This window comes from Lutra lutra, chromosome 14 (assembly GCF_902655055.1).
Source record: "Lutra lutra chromosome 14, mLutLut1.2, whole genome shotgun sequence".
NCBI lineage: Eukaryota > Metazoa > Chordata > Mammalia > Carnivora > Mustelidae > Lutra > Lutra lutra.
The window spans coordinates 32,357,668-32,372,002 of record NC_062291.1 but is presented as its reverse complement, the minus strand read 5'-3'; the positions used below and the strand labels follow the sequence as shown (position 1 = coordinate 32,372,002).

General features: G+C 50.1%; 1 protein-coding gene across 1 annotated transcript in view; it reads right to left on the bottom strand.

Annotated features, from left to right (window-relative positions):
* Position 1: 1 nt before the first annotated feature.
* Positions 2-14,335, bottom strand: part of LOC125084806 (core histone macro-H2A.2) — a 43,077-nt gene continuing 28,743 nt past the window's right edge. The window contains exons 3-9 of the mRNA XM_047702629.1: positions 12,383-12,489; positions 10,917-11,114; positions 9,779-9,889; positions 8,202-8,301; positions 3,328-3,417; positions 2,443-2,617; positions 2-713 (exon numbers count right to left, since the gene is read on the bottom strand). Coding sequence (XP_047558585.1) covers positions 548-713; positions 2,443-2,617; positions 3,328-3,417; positions 8,202-8,301; positions 9,779-9,889; positions 10,917-11,114; positions 12,383-12,489 — 947 coding nt within the window. The 3' untranslated portion in view covers positions 2-547. The remainder of the gene's footprint in view (positions 714-2,442; positions 2,618-3,327; positions 3,418-8,201; positions 8,302-9,778; positions 9,890-10,916; positions 11,115-12,382; positions 12,490-14,335) is intronic.

Genomic DNA, 14,335 nt, shown 5'->3' with positions numbered 1-14,335 from the left:
AAACAAAAGCCTAAAGCAAAATCTTTTTAGGAGTAGATACAGATGTCATGGGGGGAGGGGAGGGGGCACTAAAAACAGAAAAGGAAAGCACCAGTGAGACGCCTTTCTCATGTTCTTCTCTCTGCCCCGAACACAGACAGCTGACAAAGCCCAAGTCACTTTTATGCCCTCTTCCCTTGCAAAAAGGAGAAACAAGGTTTTAAGAATTTTGAAAGGATTTTTTTTGTGTGTGTGTGTAAAAGTCAATGCTATAAATCTAAAACGAAGTCTGTCTTTTAAAAAAGTTCTAAAACAACAGGAAGGAAACACATGAAAGAAACCCCTCGTGGAGACCTGGTTGATTACAGATGGAGGCTCTTTGAAACGAGAATAGAAAAGGCAGAGGGCTCGTTCCGTGGGCAGGCCCCACTCTGGCAGCCCCCGTGACCCGCTGCCCTCCGCTCCCCTGCCGTCACCCTTCCTCTCTCCTCTTAAAAAAGAAACCCCTCTCCTGTGACTTGGATCCTCCTCCGATTCCTGTGGGCCACCGTGGCTGGGCAGGGCGTGTCTACTTGGCGTCGAGCTTGGCCATCTCCTGCACGTAGATGCCGATGCTCTCGCTGTCAAAGAGCAGGAAGTAGACGTTCTTCAGCGAGGACGAGCTCGAGTCGTCAAAGTGGGCTGAGATGGCTTTGAGGGTCACCTGGGCGGCCATCTGTTTGGGGAAGCAGTTTCTGTGTTGGAGGGAAAGAAGAGCTTATGTCACTTTGGTCCCCAGGACCCATAGGGCAACTTGGCCCTCAGCCCGGGGCAGGGGGCAGCTCGGTGCCTTCTTCTCTTGGCACCAAGCCTTTTGGTTTCTGTTTCATGGGGTCTCCCTGTGTGCCGGCGGGGCCACGGACCACCTCCTTTGAGCCGAGGCAGAGGGGCAGCCTGGGACGGGGCAGGCGGGTCCTCCTCTATGGGAGCCACGCTGGCTGGGACAGGTGTGGTGGGCTCAGCCCAAGTCACAGGGACATAGGAATCCATGTCCCCTGCCTCCAGTCAAGCCAGGCGACATAGGAATCCATGTCCCCTGCCTCCAGTCGAGCCAGGCTTTAAAACCACGACCAGCTCAGCACTGACATAGCTGGTGTTCTAGAACGCACAGCTAGTTTTTCTGAGCGCCCTCGAAACTGCTGCATGGTGTCAGGCCGTTGGTGAAAGGGGAAAATGTATGCTCACTGGTCCTCTCATGGGCTCCCTACGGACGTGCCGCTGTAATCTGAGTGTGGGGGCCTCCAAGCATCCAGCGGAGTTGTGGCTGTCCGCCGGGCTGGGCCATGGCAGCAGCCTCCGGGGACACAGCCATCGTAGTCATCTGGGGTTGGCCACCAAGCCCCCTCGGGCAGGGATGGGATGAGCCTGCTGGACAGGAATTCTCATTTGCCTGTGGTGTCCCAGCCCAGAACATCACAACATGTGGGCCTGGCTGCACAAAGACTTCAGCCCGCTGTGCCTCTGGGCCAGGCTATGGAGACCTCATGATGCTGGCTCAGCCTGGGCTGGGATGATAGCAGGAGGCAAGGCCTCACCATTCCCCTCAGAGCCTTCCCCTCAGAGAACATCTTGGGTATGTAAATCCTATCCATGTTACAGAGGGGCATCTTGTGAGAGAGAGCATGTTCAAAACAGAAGCAATAGCTCGCTTTGACTGCGAGGGTGATGGGAGAGGACAGGCCACCTGTGAGGACAGACAGCCTCATTCCCTACCTGCTGCGGCTCTCGCACTCAGCTGCATCCGTGACAATTAGAACCAGCACTTATAATTCCCAAAGCAGACCTTTGGTGGGAGCCTGTCCCTTCTCTGGGAGGGTCTGTGAGGGCCGCAGCCTCAGGCTGTCCTCCCCTCCACCCCGGCAGCTCACGAGCCCCCCGGCACTCTGAGGTGGTAGTTTTTTGTGGGGCGGGGGTCCGAGACTCTGCACTCTAACACTCTAACACAGCAGAGTCAGCATGGCCTGGCCACGGGCAACACTTGGAATAGCAAGACATTTGAGCCTGGTGTTCTTTTAAGGAGGCTCCTTGACCAGCAGAGCCCAAGGCAAAGCTTGAACTCGTGACTGACCCTGAGATCACGGCCTGAGCGGAGATCAAGGGTCGGATGCCTAACCGGCGACCCTGAGCCTGGAGCCTGGGGTTTTCCGATCACGTGTTCTGACAGGGCAGCCGCTGGGGATGCGGGCCTTGACCATGGAAGCCCGTCAGAGAAGCTCCGCTCCCAGCTCCTCTCCAGCGCTGCCCTTCACACTGTTTCTGAGGCTGGAAACTGGGTTTCTGGCCCAATGAGCAGGTCAGTGCGCTTGGCTGTGCCGGCAGCCCTCGGTCGTCTCTTCTGGATTGGCCAGACTGGGTGTGACTGTGGGAGAGCCGCAGGCCACAGTCTGGAAGGCCTCCCGTGGCCATCGGAGGAACGCATCTTACCTGCCGCTGGGGAACGGTGGGAACGCCACGGACTTGAGCTTCTTGTCCTCGGCTGCCGACAAGCAGTTTTTGATGGTCTCTTCAAGCTGTTCTTCACATTTGTCCGAGCCCCACTGAGGGATGTGACAGTGGATGACAAATTTGGCTGCAAGTCCGCTGGATTGGCTGACAGCAGCTGGGACAGGAGAGAAACACGGAGCGTTATTTCCTATACCTTCCCCTTTAGCCGGGGGCCGAGGCTGGACCTCACGGAAGCCTCTCGGCTGTGCGTGCGTGGGGCAGCGAGAGAAGCTGGCTGGGCACCGTTCTGTGCCTCTGATGGGACCGGATGGCTGTCAGAGATCGGGAGCCCTGTCCGGCCTGCCGTGGCCAGTGGACACCGGCTCCAGACGAGTGCGTCAGCAGCCCTCCTGTGCTCCCCCTGGCTGCTAGGGTGGGCGACCTCCTGACCATGGCTCCCAGCAGGAGGTACCCACCAGCATTTTCTCTGATGGCTGAGTGGTCTGACCCCAATGTCCTACATCCAGATCCTTGGAACCTGGGGGCATTACCTTACATGGCGAAAGGGGCTTTGCAGAGGTGAGTTAGTGAAGACCTGCAGGATGGATTATCTGGGGTTATTGGCGGGGGTGCTCTAAATGTAATCACCTGGGTCCTCCTAAGCGGGGCGGAGAGGGGTGGGCAGGGAGGTCAAACGTAGGAGCAGTAATGGGAGGAGAAGGTGACTGGAGCGACGCGGCCAGGAGCCAGGGAGTGGGGCGGAGGTGGGTCTCATCTTGGCTGTGGTGTGTTTTGCTTGGCACACTGCTTGTGCGAGAAGCAAGTGATGCTGGCGGGGAGGGGGCTGAGGCTGTGCTGGGAACCCGGGCTCGAGGCCACACTCACCTTCAGCAACTTCCAAAGGGCCTTGGGATTTGCGAAGCTCCTTCACCGTTTCCAAGAACTCTTTGCCGCCAGCCTTTTCCAAGGCCTTCCCTGAGGAAGAGAACAAGGGAAGCCATTGCTGTTGTCTTTTCCAAAGTCATTTGCCACACCGTGTCACATAGTTTCAGTAGGCCAGAAGACAAACCCACCCACCACCCTGAGAAAGCAGGAATCACGCTTGCAGTGGGAGTCCTGGTTGCCAGTGGTCATTGCTGGCCGGGGTCTTGGCTCTTATCCCACAGGACTTGGATTCTAGCAAACTCTCTCTCTCTCTCTTTTTTTTTTTTTTTTAAGATTTTACTTCATATTTTAGAGAGAGCTCGCTCTCCTGCAAGTGGGCAAAAGGGCAGAGGGAGAGGGAGAGAGAGAATCTAAAGCAGATGCCTCGCTGAGTGGGGAGCCCAATGCCAGGCTCCCTCTCCCCACCCTGAGATCATGGCCTGAGCTGAAATCAAGAGTCAGACACTCAGCCGATGGAGCCAACCGGGTGCCCCTCTAGCAAACTCTTTTAAGGGGACTTTGAGGGAGTGATGGCGTCATAAGCAGCCTCAGGACACGAAACCTAAAGGTGATTTTTAAAAATGGAAGTATAGTAGACACATGAGGCTACATGAGTTTCAGGCACACCACACAGTGATGGCACAATCTACATGTTATGTTGTGTTCCCCACCGCGGGGGCCGCTGCCTGGCACTGTTTGGCGCCCTTGTAATACCATTGCCTATGTTACTCCCTATGCTGTAGTAAAGGTGAGCTTTAAAAAAAAAAATTGGGGCTCCAGTGTTCTGAAGTCTGGGTTCAGTCCCCATGCTGGGTTGGTCAAATTCAGTGTCTTGGTGATTTGAATGCAGTGCTTTCTCACAGAACCTGCAGCCTGCCTCTTGTCACCAGGTCCCAAGGCTGGTCCCAGGCCAGTGGTGACAGATGACTCAGCAGGAACCTTGGGGCGGGGCTGGGGTGGGTGGAAAGTTCTAGGGCCCTACTCCCAGCTCACTACCTTTGTGTGGTAAGTCTTGGTCAGAGGACAGGCACAGGACCAGGGTGGCCAACAAGGGTCTTTCTCCAAACCAGGTAGTGGTTTTCAATGGAAAAAGGCAGTTTGGAGAGGCTAAACTCTAAGGACCTTCCTGATGGGAGATCCTTTGGCTCTTTGATGTTAGGACAATTCTTGGTATCTCAGAATCATGCTTCCACAGAGGCCAAGAGGAACCCCCAGGAGATGGCAGGATGCCCCTTCTGGCTGGCAGTAACCCTCTGTCAGCACACTGGGGATCCCCAAGCCTCTGAGCTGACATCTGGGCATCGTGTCTACATGAGATGGGGACTGCCCCCGGGTGTGGGATGAGGCCTTTCCCCCCACGTGCTTTCAGCTTCTGGTGGATTGGGTCATCTGGCTGTCTGGGACAAGTCTCGGCTCTCTCTTCAGTGTTATTATGATGGTGGTTAATACTCAGTTGAGGGGTTTCCCTGGGAGCTGGGTGAGGGGTCTTCCCCATGCCCCACCAAGACACCCAAGTGTATTTGGAGAGCCACAGGATGTCACACAAGATATTGGGGACCATGTATTTCCAGCAGCCATTCTCCCCTGGGGTTGGGGAGCTGAGGGGATCTCTTCATGAATGTGCTTGAGTTTCAGTGACATCATTAGGAATGGTCACCTCGGGCCTTCAAGTCTCCTTTTGGGCCCTCAGACTCCTGGCCGGTGCTGAGCTGTGGGGTCATAGGAGTCCTGAGACATCCAGGAACCACAGCCGGCAGCCCCGTTCACACCGAGCCACAGAGGCAGCAGGTATAAGGGACCAGGTAGGAACCTATGAAAGGCAAGGTGAGCCCACCCTCTTCCCTGAAGACTTCCAAGAAGAACGCAACCTGAAATGTGGATGAGGGGACTTTCCCCCCATGGAAGCATTCCAGGGAAGGAAGGAAGGAGGGCTGGAATTTGGATATGGTTCCCCACCCCATGCCACCCTTAACAAACTGACAAACATAGACAAGGAGCGTCAGTGAGAGACAACCGGCCGTCACCTGCTTCCTGATGGAAGAACATTCCAACAGTGACCAAACAGTCTTGCCAAAAAATTTGGAACCTGAATCTCATTGAGACTCTAGATCCAACTACCAATTTATAAGAAAAACAGAGAAGAAACATGTTTAATGACACCAGGAGGATGAAGTCAGTACAATCCAGGCTTGGGAAACCCTACAGGACAAACCGCCCAGCTTCCTCAACAAAATCAATTGAAAAAAAAAAAAGAGCGAGCGAGAAAGGAGGAAAAGATGTGAAAGAGGAGGCTGTAGATTATAAGAGACTTAACCAATTGGAGCATGTGGGCTTATTTGGATCCTGAATCAAACACATTAAAAAATAAATTGATATTAATGACATGATTAAAATTTGAACAGTGACTGATATTTGATGACATGACTTTTTCTAGTTGTGATAATGGTATCATGGTGATGCTGTCCAAAAGCTTGCCCTTATTCTGACATATCCATGGATTCGATGGTGTGAAGTCTGGGGGCTGCGGGTGGGAGGCACTGAAGTAGCCTTGGCCCCGGGTAGATACGCTTGTAACAGGGTGTGTAGGGTTTATCACGCTCTGCTGTTTCTGTATGTGCTTGAACTTTCCTGTAGTAACACACAATGCTTTAAAAAGAATAACTCAAAGGGGTGTCTGGGTGGCTCAGTCGGTTAAGCGTCTGCTTCTTGATTTTGGCTCAGGTCGGGATCTCAGGGTCGAGAGATCAAGCCCTAAGTTGGGCTCTGTGCTCAGTGCGGAGTCTGCTTAGGATTCTCTCTCTCCCTGTCCCCAGCCTCCTCAACTTGTGCGCGCATGCTCTCTAATAAATAAAATCTTTAAATAAAATAGACTAAACCAGGGTCTCATCTACAGGGGATGACTGGTTTGGATGATGGTCGTGGAAAATGGAATCATGACAGGGCCCCCTTCTAAACACAGAGCAACAACAACAAAAAAGACCAGCACTCATCGGAATGGTGAGCCCGGCCCTGTGCTAAGCTTCATCCATGTGTGACCCTACTTACTCTTCACAGCGCCCCTGTGACACAGGCGCTATTGCTATCCTCACTTACAGTGGAGGAAACGGAGGTTCAGAGAGCTTAAGAAACCTGCCTAAAGTCACACAGCTAGGAGGTGGTTTGTAGAATCCAGGCCTGAGTTTTTGCCCCAATACCTGTATCCTGTCTACCCTATCACCCGCCCCGCCACTTAAAAAAATGAAAAAAAAAAAAAAAATCACGATGACTTTCCTGATATAAAAATGCAAACTACAGAAATGATAAAGTAACACGCTACTACTCATTTTGTTTTCAAGAAGCTAGGATATATGTCAAAACAGAGCTTCGGGCTAAAGCTCTGTCAGGGGGAGGGGGTTTGTCTTTCCACGGGGATGGGGAGCGAGGGGAGTTCAGGGCAGTTGGTACGACCAGGGCTGGGTCTGAAGAAGGAAGGAGAAATTTTCAGGTTTTGTGTAAAAGTCCTGCTTCTCCCCATTGTGGTTCACCGCCCCCACCCCTGAGGCTGTCCTGTCTCCTTTAAGCAAAGCAAGTGGCCTCTGATGCCACAGGGGAAACCTGAGGGTGCCCAGCATTCTGGGGCCCCCGGTGTTGCCACCCAAGGCTGAGCTGCCAGCCTCTGCCTAAATCCCAACCTCAGAAGCAAGCCCAGAACCCCAGGGACAAAGCCCTTTCTTTCTTTGCTCACTTCACTTTTTCACTGGTGAGCTTAAGGCACTTCGTCTTATAAAAATGGCTAAGATAGTGGTCACCCAGAGGGCTACTATGTCCAGTGCCCTCAAGAGCTTACCCTCCCCTCCCAGTTTCATCCAGCCAGCCCGGAGCAGCTCCCTCCACCACCCGTGGGGCAGGTGGCAGTCCCCCAGAAAGGTGACTCAACGTACAGCCTCACAGACAACTTTGTCCAGACGTCCGATTCCTTTTTACCAAAGGTGTTAATTTTTAAGCTCAGAATAAGTGTGGAGGTTTATCCAACACACATACAACAACGTTTACAGCAGCATGACTCATCATAGCCCGAACTGGAAGCCATGCAAATGGTACCCGCGGCGGAATGGTCAGCACACCGCCAGAGTCCATGGGGGAGCCAGGAAGAGGACCCAGCTCCAGCCCCTCGTGACAATACAGGTGGATCTCACAATACAGAGTCGGACAAAAGATACAGAAGACGACTCAGGGCATGACTTTGTATAAAATCCAAAACAGAGGACAGCCATCTGTGCTGTGAGAAGACAGGACAGTGGCAGCACTTGGAGGGAGGGGACTGGGCAGGGCAGGAAGGGGTGCCGGTGAGGTTCTGCTCTGTGATCAAGGTGCCCGCTGCACACTTGTGTTCACTTAGAGGAAAAGTCATCCAGGTGTGCCCTAATGAGCTGGGTTTTTTGAAGAGACTTTTTTTTAGATTTTATTTATTTATTGCTCAGAAGAGAGAGCATGTGCGCACAAGCAGGGGGAGCATCAGAGGGAGAAGCAGGCTTCCCGCTGAGCAGGGAGCCCGATGCAGGGCTCAATCCCAGGGCCCTGGGATCATGACCTGAGCCAAAGGAAGTCGCTTAGCCAATTAAGCCACCCAGGTGTCCCTAATGATGTTTTTATAGAACACCTCAATAAACATTTCAGAAATGCACGCAGATTCAAAAGAAAATTCATTATTTTCTAGTAATGCTGTTTGGGGACAAGCAGGGTGTGACACGGTTCCACCAGGAGAAGGTATCAAGTGGACAATGACCCACTTCAGAAGGATGTGCCCAAGCAGTGGGTGATGCTCTGGCCCCTCTACCTGAGCCTCGGGACCTTACCTATGTCTTCCTTGAGGTCAATTTCGGCTGTGGTTGGGTGGACAATGCCCTCCACTCTCATGGAGCCAATATGGCTGATGTCACTCTGGGTCAGGGACAGCTGCGTCAGGAAGGGAAGATGGGAGAGTGTGGGAAAGATCAAATCCAGTTAAAATCTTCACATTTCACGTCCCGTCTGTTAATTCTCATGATTATATATAGCGAATGTCCACAGAAAGGACCAGGACATAGAGTGACTGTCAAGATTGCCAGGTGTCTGGCCTTTGGTGGGCTCTTTGCAGCTCAGTGGATTTAGTTTTCACTAAGACGACGGCAGCATGCGGCAAATCTGCCTCCTGTTCTAGGAGCAGGATTGGGCCCTTGCCTCGTCTTCTCTTCCCTAGAGCTATGCCTCCATCTCCCAGTCCTGGGGGCCTTGGTGTGCGGTGACACACAATCTGAGCGGCTCCTAGGAGGGAAGCCCGGGCTGGCTCTCCCCCTCCCCACTCAGCATCCCAATTCTCCCCAGAGCAGCCTGGACCTCTGGGGGCAGGAACGTGCGGCCGAGGGACCTCACTCAAGAAAAGTGATGGGCTCCGGGACCCTGACCTGCCTTCATTAGACCACCTTGCCTTTGGGGGACCACATTCTTGGGGCTACACTTGTGAAATGCTGCCCTAGGTGCACACAGCTCAGTGGAAAGCAGGGCATTTTCCACTGTTTCCCCTGTGAGCATGACAGTCATATTCCCCTAGGTAAGGGACAGAAAGCTAATTGTCACGCAGCCATAGCCAGCCCCTGCAGGGGACCTCAATGCCGCCTCTTTGCTTCCCTGTGCTCATCAGTGAAAAATGAGGAACCCACCCCAGGTACACTCTTCTCGAACACGCTCTTCCCATCTGCTGCAGTCGCGGTGGATCCTTTCACCAGGCTGCAAACATTCAGCTCCCAGAGACGTGATTCACTGACTATTTCCCTGTGTGTGTCTTACTTCAGCCCCGTTTGACATGGTAGATAAATGGTCTATTCCGTAAACTTTATGCTAGTGGGAATGAATTATTTGCATGTCTGTCTTGGCTGCCACAGACTGTTCAAACGCACAGCCCTGTTTGTTTTCTTTCTGCAGTCTAGAAAGGCAAGCAGACTGAATTATTGGCAAATAATTCATTTCTAACACCGGAGATGTTCAGGAAACATCTATTTCTATTTTCTTTTTCTGATAAATCACATCGAACCATGTCCGGCTGGACTCCCAGAGCTATTTGAGAGAGTTAGCTGAGGATGTTTTGGGCAGGCCCAGGAATGAGGGGGGCGGGGGGTTCCCGGCAATGGTACCATTCTTTTCCCTGACCTGGAAGCTTCTCTCTCTTTGTCTGACCGATGGCACCATGAACACTTCTCGGCGCTAAAGAGCATGTTGATTCTCACAATACAAACCCTGTCAAAGCCCTTTAGTCTAAATGTCAATAATTCAAGACCAGAGTGAGAGTCCTTTTGGGGGAGCAGGGATGAAGGAAGCATCATTGCTTGTGGCAAATAGGAGGTCATAAAAATGCAATAGCGTTTTTACTACAGCACATCACAATGGTCTTTATTACCTTCTGCCCTAGAACAAGGCTCTTAGAAGACAGAATGGTGAATCCATCCCCTGGCCCATCTTCGGAGGTGGAATTTGAAGTTCCTTCTTTATCGCTGTCCTTTGGTTTGGACTGTTGGTAGAAATCAGAAGGACAGATGGGAACTAATCCAGAAAAAGTCCCAAGTGGCGTTATTAAGTTCTTCCTGTGGCTATGACCACCTTGGATATGAAAGTAAGTGGTTAGGTGTTCCTTTCGGTGGAGGGAAGCAAGGACAGCGATACAAGGGAAAGAAAAGGGTACCGCCCCAAAGAAAGAGTGTTAAAGAAGTTCAAAGGTACCTGTATTCCTCACTCAAATCTGGACATAGGTGTGTTATTCTTGTCCTCTGCAATGCCTACAGCTTATGATGGCAAGCCTCAGAACGAAGCGTGGTCATTCCTAGCCCACTGTTCCACCTCCCTTCTCCCCAGGATTTCCCTGGGGCACGGAGGCAGCAGAGTGAACCCTTATAAACCTTTTGTGTTATCACAGAGGTCGGTGGAATGGAAATGTGACAACCCCTGCAGCAGCGTTGTCCAGTAGAACTTTCAGTTGATCACAGAACCGTTTTACACCTATTGAGCACTTGAAATGCGGGTGATGTAACCAAGGAACCGGATTTTTAATCTGATTTAGTTTTAATGAATTCCAATTCAGAGAGCACATGTGGCTAGTGGTTCTGGTACTAGGCGGCATATGAAAGTCTTACTCTGTAAATGGCATTTCGCAGCTGTGGCTACCTAGCACATCTCACTGGCTAGACCCAGGGGACTGTCTGTGGCAGACACACAGTCTGTAGGAGACAGAGGTGTTTTTGTGCACGATGAGGAGCTCTAAAGAGAAATGATAAACTCCAGGCTATCATCTCTCACTTAAGATTTTGACGGGGCCAGTGGAAGCATCTGGCAATGTGAAGACCACCCGTGCTTTGGCTTTGGAAACCTCTAGTAGACCCTGCTTGGTGGTTTAAGCTCTTGTCCCAGAGGCCCCTTGCCATTTTCTCCCAGTGGGGAGAGTCCCCAGCCCATCAGCGACGCTGGCTACACTCTCATCTTCTGAGGTTTCAGCTTCTCCTGTTCTCTGAGAGTCCCTGGCTCACACAGCAACCTGGGCTCACCTTTTTGGACGTCCGTGGTTTGGCTGCCTTGGATTTCTTGCCTCCCTTCTTGCCCGATGCCGCCTTCCTTCCCCTTTTCTCCGGTGGAGGGGAGAGGATACTTTCCGACTTGCCTTTGGTCCCTCGCTTTTTGGCCAGAAGTTCGGGGTGAATTCTGGGCAGGACACCTCCACTGGCGATGGTCACTCCTTTTAGCAGCTAGAAAGAGAAACATGTGAACTCAGGCAGCAAAGAGCTTGCTGGTTCTGGATTTAATACTGTTCTAACTGATGGCAAAACAAGTGTTACATCTGGCCTTTGCTTTCCCAGAGACACTGTGTGATTAGTGGTTTCACTGGCCTTCCTGTTTCACTGGTAGAGCATGTCTCTGTAGGTATCCAGGCATCCCATGGTCCCGTACAGAAAGCAAAACAAGGAAGGCACGAGGAAAGGGTGGAAGGGTTGCAGCCAGCAATGTTGCCCAGGTGTGGAATTCTAGACATAAAGGAGGATAAAGAGTTTTGCAGGTGGAGAGCTTTGCTTGACAAAACTGGGTTCAAAGGTCCATGCTAGGGCTAGACCCAGCTAACAACAGATCAGTGGTCTCCACGCTCTGGGGATCATGCATTCCATCTGTAAAGTACGCTGGACTGTGCGCCTCTTCATTAATGTTTACTTTGTACATAACTGACATGTGCTGCTGCATTAGCACAGTCTGCACATCCCGAAACAGCTCGGGGACTCCAAGGGTGGTCTGCAGCCAGGACTGGCCCATAGACAGGCAGTTACTGTCCAGGGCAAGAGAAGTACAGATATGGCAAGGAAGAGCCCAGAAACTTTTAAAGCAAGCTGACAAAGGTATGGTATATCTACTGGATCAAATAGCAAAGAATTGTGGCTTGTGGTTTGTATGTTTTTGTTTTTTTAAAAATGTTTCTGGCAATTAGTTTTTATTGTATATTTGGAAATTATCAGTCCATGATGGACTGGAAATAGGAGCTGATTCTTCACCACACACAGTTTGAGAAGAAAATGATTAGAATAAAAATTCTTACACCATCCACCATCCATCTCACATTTCCCGGGGGAGGCATTCACAACACTTGGTAATTAATTCTATGCTAAGAAGAAGATTCTCCTGTCCTCATCAGAATAAATCATCAACAAAATTCAGGTGAAGAAACCATGAATAGCATCTCTGCACTGTATCTTCCCCAGCCACACACAGAGCTCACTTCTAGAGAGGAAAAGAAGGTCTGGCAAGACCCAGAGTAGGTAATGGGTTTATTCCAGAAGCAATTTTCTCTCTGAATGACTGAGCTAGCAGAAATGGTTCTTCTCCTACACAATCTGAAAAAAAAAAATTTTTTTTTTTAAAAAAATATGCTTGGGAACTATAGCAGGAATGATAACGTAGCCAACCGGGTCCACAAGCCGTTGTGTGTCCGGCAAACATGGCTTGTCATGATGTTTCAGACAAGACGTACCTGGTTGAGCTCCTCGTCATTGGCCACCGCTAGCAGGATGTGTCTTGGTGCTATCCGGGCCTTCTTGTTGTCCCTCGCGGCATTCCCAGCCAGTTCTAGAATTTCCGCTGAAATCACAATGGAGAGTTAATAGGCAATCACAGAACGGGGTCTGAGATTTCTAGAGCTTTTCTTTGGAAATGGTCTTTGAATGTGATCACATTGATGCATTTGTGAGTTTTAATGCCAGGGCCTGGAAAGAAATCCGGAAAGCTGGAAAGAACTCAGGTTACAGACGATGACGATATTTTAGCAAGTCCTGCTCTATGATCCCATGGCAGTCTTCCAGCGGCCCTCACATTAATTCTCCCTCATTTTCCTTAGCATCTGGACCGCTAACTTTTTGTTGAGCCCACCGTCACAAGAGAAAAAGGTATTTCCCAACCTGTCTTGTTGATAACTGTGGTCATGTGACTAGATTCTGGCCAATGAGAGGGAGGCGTCCTCCTGTGAGGTACTTCTGGGAAGTGTCCATCAATGGTGGGACTGTGCCCTCCTTTCCTTTCTGCTGGCAGACTGGGAACGTGATGGCTGGAATTTGGCCCAGAGGAAGAACAAAACAGAAGAAACTGGAGTCTCTTGTGATGGTGGAGGCTCCTGACTGTCCTACCTTACTTCTGGACTGTCTTTCTCAGCTTCTTTTGTATGAGAGAGAAGTAACCTCTCCCGTTTAAGCCACAGTCAGCAGGAGTTAATGCTGACCAGTATGGAGCCCTAACACAGGACTGGAGTCTCTTCTTAGTCTCAGGAGAGCAGGGCCATCTCTGAAGAGGATAGTGATGTAGGCAGAGTCTATCTTTGGTGCCCACTGGGACATCTTCCAGAATCTCCTTTTCCTCTTCACTTGATGCCCCAGGTCCCTCCTGTCCTAAAGGAAAGTGGACGGGAAGAACTAACTCGTACTGTGGGATGAGGAAATGTTTAACCCGGAAAGTGAATTCTGAATGCGGGATACCTACAAGGCTTGGAAGGAAGGTATTTGGGGTTTGGGGGGTTTCCACATATCCCTCAGGATCTGACTTTACCAAACATGTCATTTGATAAACATGAAAGGGCTGATAAAGAGGAATTTTCCTACAATTCTCTTATGTGTCATCAAAATTTTTAGTCAAAATTAAAAAAAAATCTATAGAATTGGATCATACCATCTATATGCTTTCCTCCTTTCCTCTCTTTCTTTCTTCGTCAACTTCAGACGGATGTTCTGCTAATCAAATTTGTCCACTTTCAAAAGTATGTGAAGCTTTAAGGAAAAATTCCTTCACTTAGAACGCTAGAGGCATGTGCCAATGTGTTGTCTCACTGATACTGTGGTGGCAAAGTGTGTGTGTATGTGTGTGTGTTGGGAGAATTTGCTGGTACAATGGCATAAATACCAAGCTCTAAAATTAACAGGCAATTCTGTGTGAGTCTTTACAATCAACCTAATTTCAAATAAATAGCACATGAAATTGCCATCACTCATAAAAATCTATGGCAATAAAAAAACTGCCTAAGTATGCCATATTAACTAAGCAAATGTGATTAACAAAAAGTTAGAATAAAATACGCATTAGAGTTAAATATTTATATAGAATTTCCATAATGAAAAGTTGTAAATCACTGCAAATTCATTCTCACAAGATCTTTTCCAGGTTATTAAGCAATGAATATCGTGTTTACCCACAATCCATTTATACAGTGGCCGTGTTTTCAGAATCAAAGACTGGGGGATGGTAGTTTGAGAAGTATGACCACGCTTGTTGGGACGATGGGATAGAGTATTTGAAATTCATGCCCTATTAGGTCATCTGGTTGGCTAGTTCAAGCTGCTGACCAACCCTTTTTTCCCTTGAAAGAAGGGTATCCATCACAAAGAACTGTAGTTATGAAGTTTTCGCAAATAGGCTGGCTTTTTCAACTCTAGGTTAAAAT